We start from the raw sequence: 1,962 nt of genomic DNA, 5'->3' as shown, positions 1-1,962 counted from the left end.
TATTTTGTTTACAGAATTTAATCACATTGACTAAAATTAGAATACCAATGAAGTATCCAAGTCCTATCCTATCATATATAGAATTTTATCCGTGATTAAAATAAAAAGTAGAATAACTGTTGCGTTAATCAACGTAACGATTCGAGAGTAAAAATTTCGATGCAACCACCTCGCATAAAATTAAGATAATTAGCATGCAAACGGAGTGTGCGTTTTAATGATGCCCACTGCCTGGGACGCGAGACATTTATTTCAATATTATTTCCCCGGTGTTACATAAGTCGTAATTTGTTACGCAATGATTAATAATCGCGATCATACCGGTTGCGACAGGACAGTTACCGATAAGAACGATTAAAACACTGGAGAGTCGCGGGATGGAACGTATGCGGCCAGTGAAACAAGGAAGAAGGCCTAATCGAGTGAAAGCTAAGGTCAAAAGGCCAATAAACGTTCACGGAGCCGATAAGCTCGCTGCATAATAGCAAAATACCAATTGCGTTTCTCTACTTACTTTTACTTTCCTTTTTCTTACGCGTCGCGCCATCAAACCCACTCGGCTATTGCCGTGAGGTAAATGTCCCAATTTCTATTCATTCCCGTATTTTTCTACAATTTCGACGCGTAACAAACATAGAACATAAATACGAGAGAAAGTGGTTTTGATATTCTTCAACTTTGTTATCCATTATTCCAATATACGATAGTAGAAGAACTAAGAAAAAGACAAAATTCTTAAGGTACGGAATTGATGCACTTTTGGTGCTTTCAGGGCGGTCCTACGCTTCTCATCAAAAGTAGCGAATTATGTTTAGCTGAATAAAAATTAGCATATTCACCTTACGTACGAGTGACCCAAAGGCCGGTATTCAGAGTCGTTGCTTATTCTTAAGATCGTTTTAAACATTTGCTTAAGTTCCTGTTCCCTGTACAAGAACTGGAAATATGGGATAGACAGGGAGGGATACTAGCCAAAGGTTTCTGGACAATCTGGACCAACTTTGTGTTTGTATGTATACATAGGAAATACATATATAGCTCCTTTGACTATATATGTATTGATTTTCAGTCGATTGGCTGTTTATGATTGATAATTACACAGTATGGACTGATATCCAGACGATTTATAGCATAGCCTGTAATCGATTTTCAATCGATTGAAGTTAGCCTAGATTCGCTTTTTAGTAGACAGAAAGTTCACACGGTTATCGCGTGCGGTGTCACGCACTCGCGTTTTTACTCACGTTTCTTTTGCAATTGTGGCGTGATCAACGTTGAACCTATCAATTAGATAATTATTAATTCGTTTATGAAAATGTGTACATATGTGTATATGCGTGCTCGTGTGTAATTGAAGGAGGCTTGGAATTTGGAATGGACTATGGACGGACACGACGCTGGATACTGGGGTGAGTGCATGCGGTTTCCGTTTCATTAGATCATCGGAGAAACTTGCAATTAATCAAGAGTATAACCTGCTAATTAAAGCTTGCAAACACGTTAAACGTGCCCGGCAATTATCATTCATTGTATTAAATGCTAAATGGTTTTGATGAATCATGTATATGTATGTATGAACGTACGTACGTCTGTTCCCATCTTTTTTAAAGCAGCGACATAGTTTCCATAGTCTATTAGCAAAGCGAATTTCGACCTCAACGGCTAAATATGCACGAAGAAAGTAAATGAGTCTGCTGTTTCTAGTTATGAATAAATATCTATTTAATGAACTAATGGAAAGTATCAAACGATCAATGTCCGTTTTGCGACGTTAATTAGGGATTTATTATTTATCGGCTCGTGGATTGATGATGATTCAACCAGTTTTCATGATAGCTCGTTTATATTTCAATAATTATAGTTTTGTTTAAATATGTTTGAATACGATTGAGATTTGGGAGGGTTGCAGATAAATGATTAAATCTTTAGGTCAATTTAGTGACCCTCTAATATAGAATAGTT

At 36.9% G+C, this 1,962-nt stretch overlaps 1 protein-coding gene across 4 annotated transcripts in view; it reads left to right on the top strand.

The window, feature by feature from the left end:
• The window catches only part of NTPase (ectonucleoside triphosphate diphosphohydrolase NTPase), a 38,511-nt gene that overhangs the window by 16,006 nt on the left and 20,543 nt on the right, over positions 1-1,962 (top strand). For 2 of the 4 annotated variants that reach the window (XR_003389368.1, XM_026814692.1), the window contains exon 7: positions 1,358-1,409. Coding sequence is in view for 3 of the 4 variants with exons in the window: in XM_026814692.1 (XP_026670493.1) it covers positions 1,358-1,409 (52 nt within the window). In the remaining variant the exon portion in view is untranslated. Of the gene's footprint in view, positions 1-1,357; positions 1,925-1,962 lie in introns of those variants that run through there. The other 2 variants (XM_026814691.1, XM_026814690.1) reach the window with 2 other exon arrangements.

Source organism: Ceratina calcarata, unplaced genomic scaffold (assembly GCF_001652005.2).
Source record: "Ceratina calcarata isolate Rehan_Ccalc_2016 unplaced genomic scaffold, ASM165200v1 scaffold392, whole genome shotgun sequence".
Taxonomy (NCBI): Eukaryota; Metazoa; Arthropoda; class Insecta; order Hymenoptera; family Apidae; genus Ceratina; species Ceratina calcarata.
Note: the sequence above shows the minus strand (reverse complement) of the source record. Positions and strands in the feature narration are given on the sequence as shown.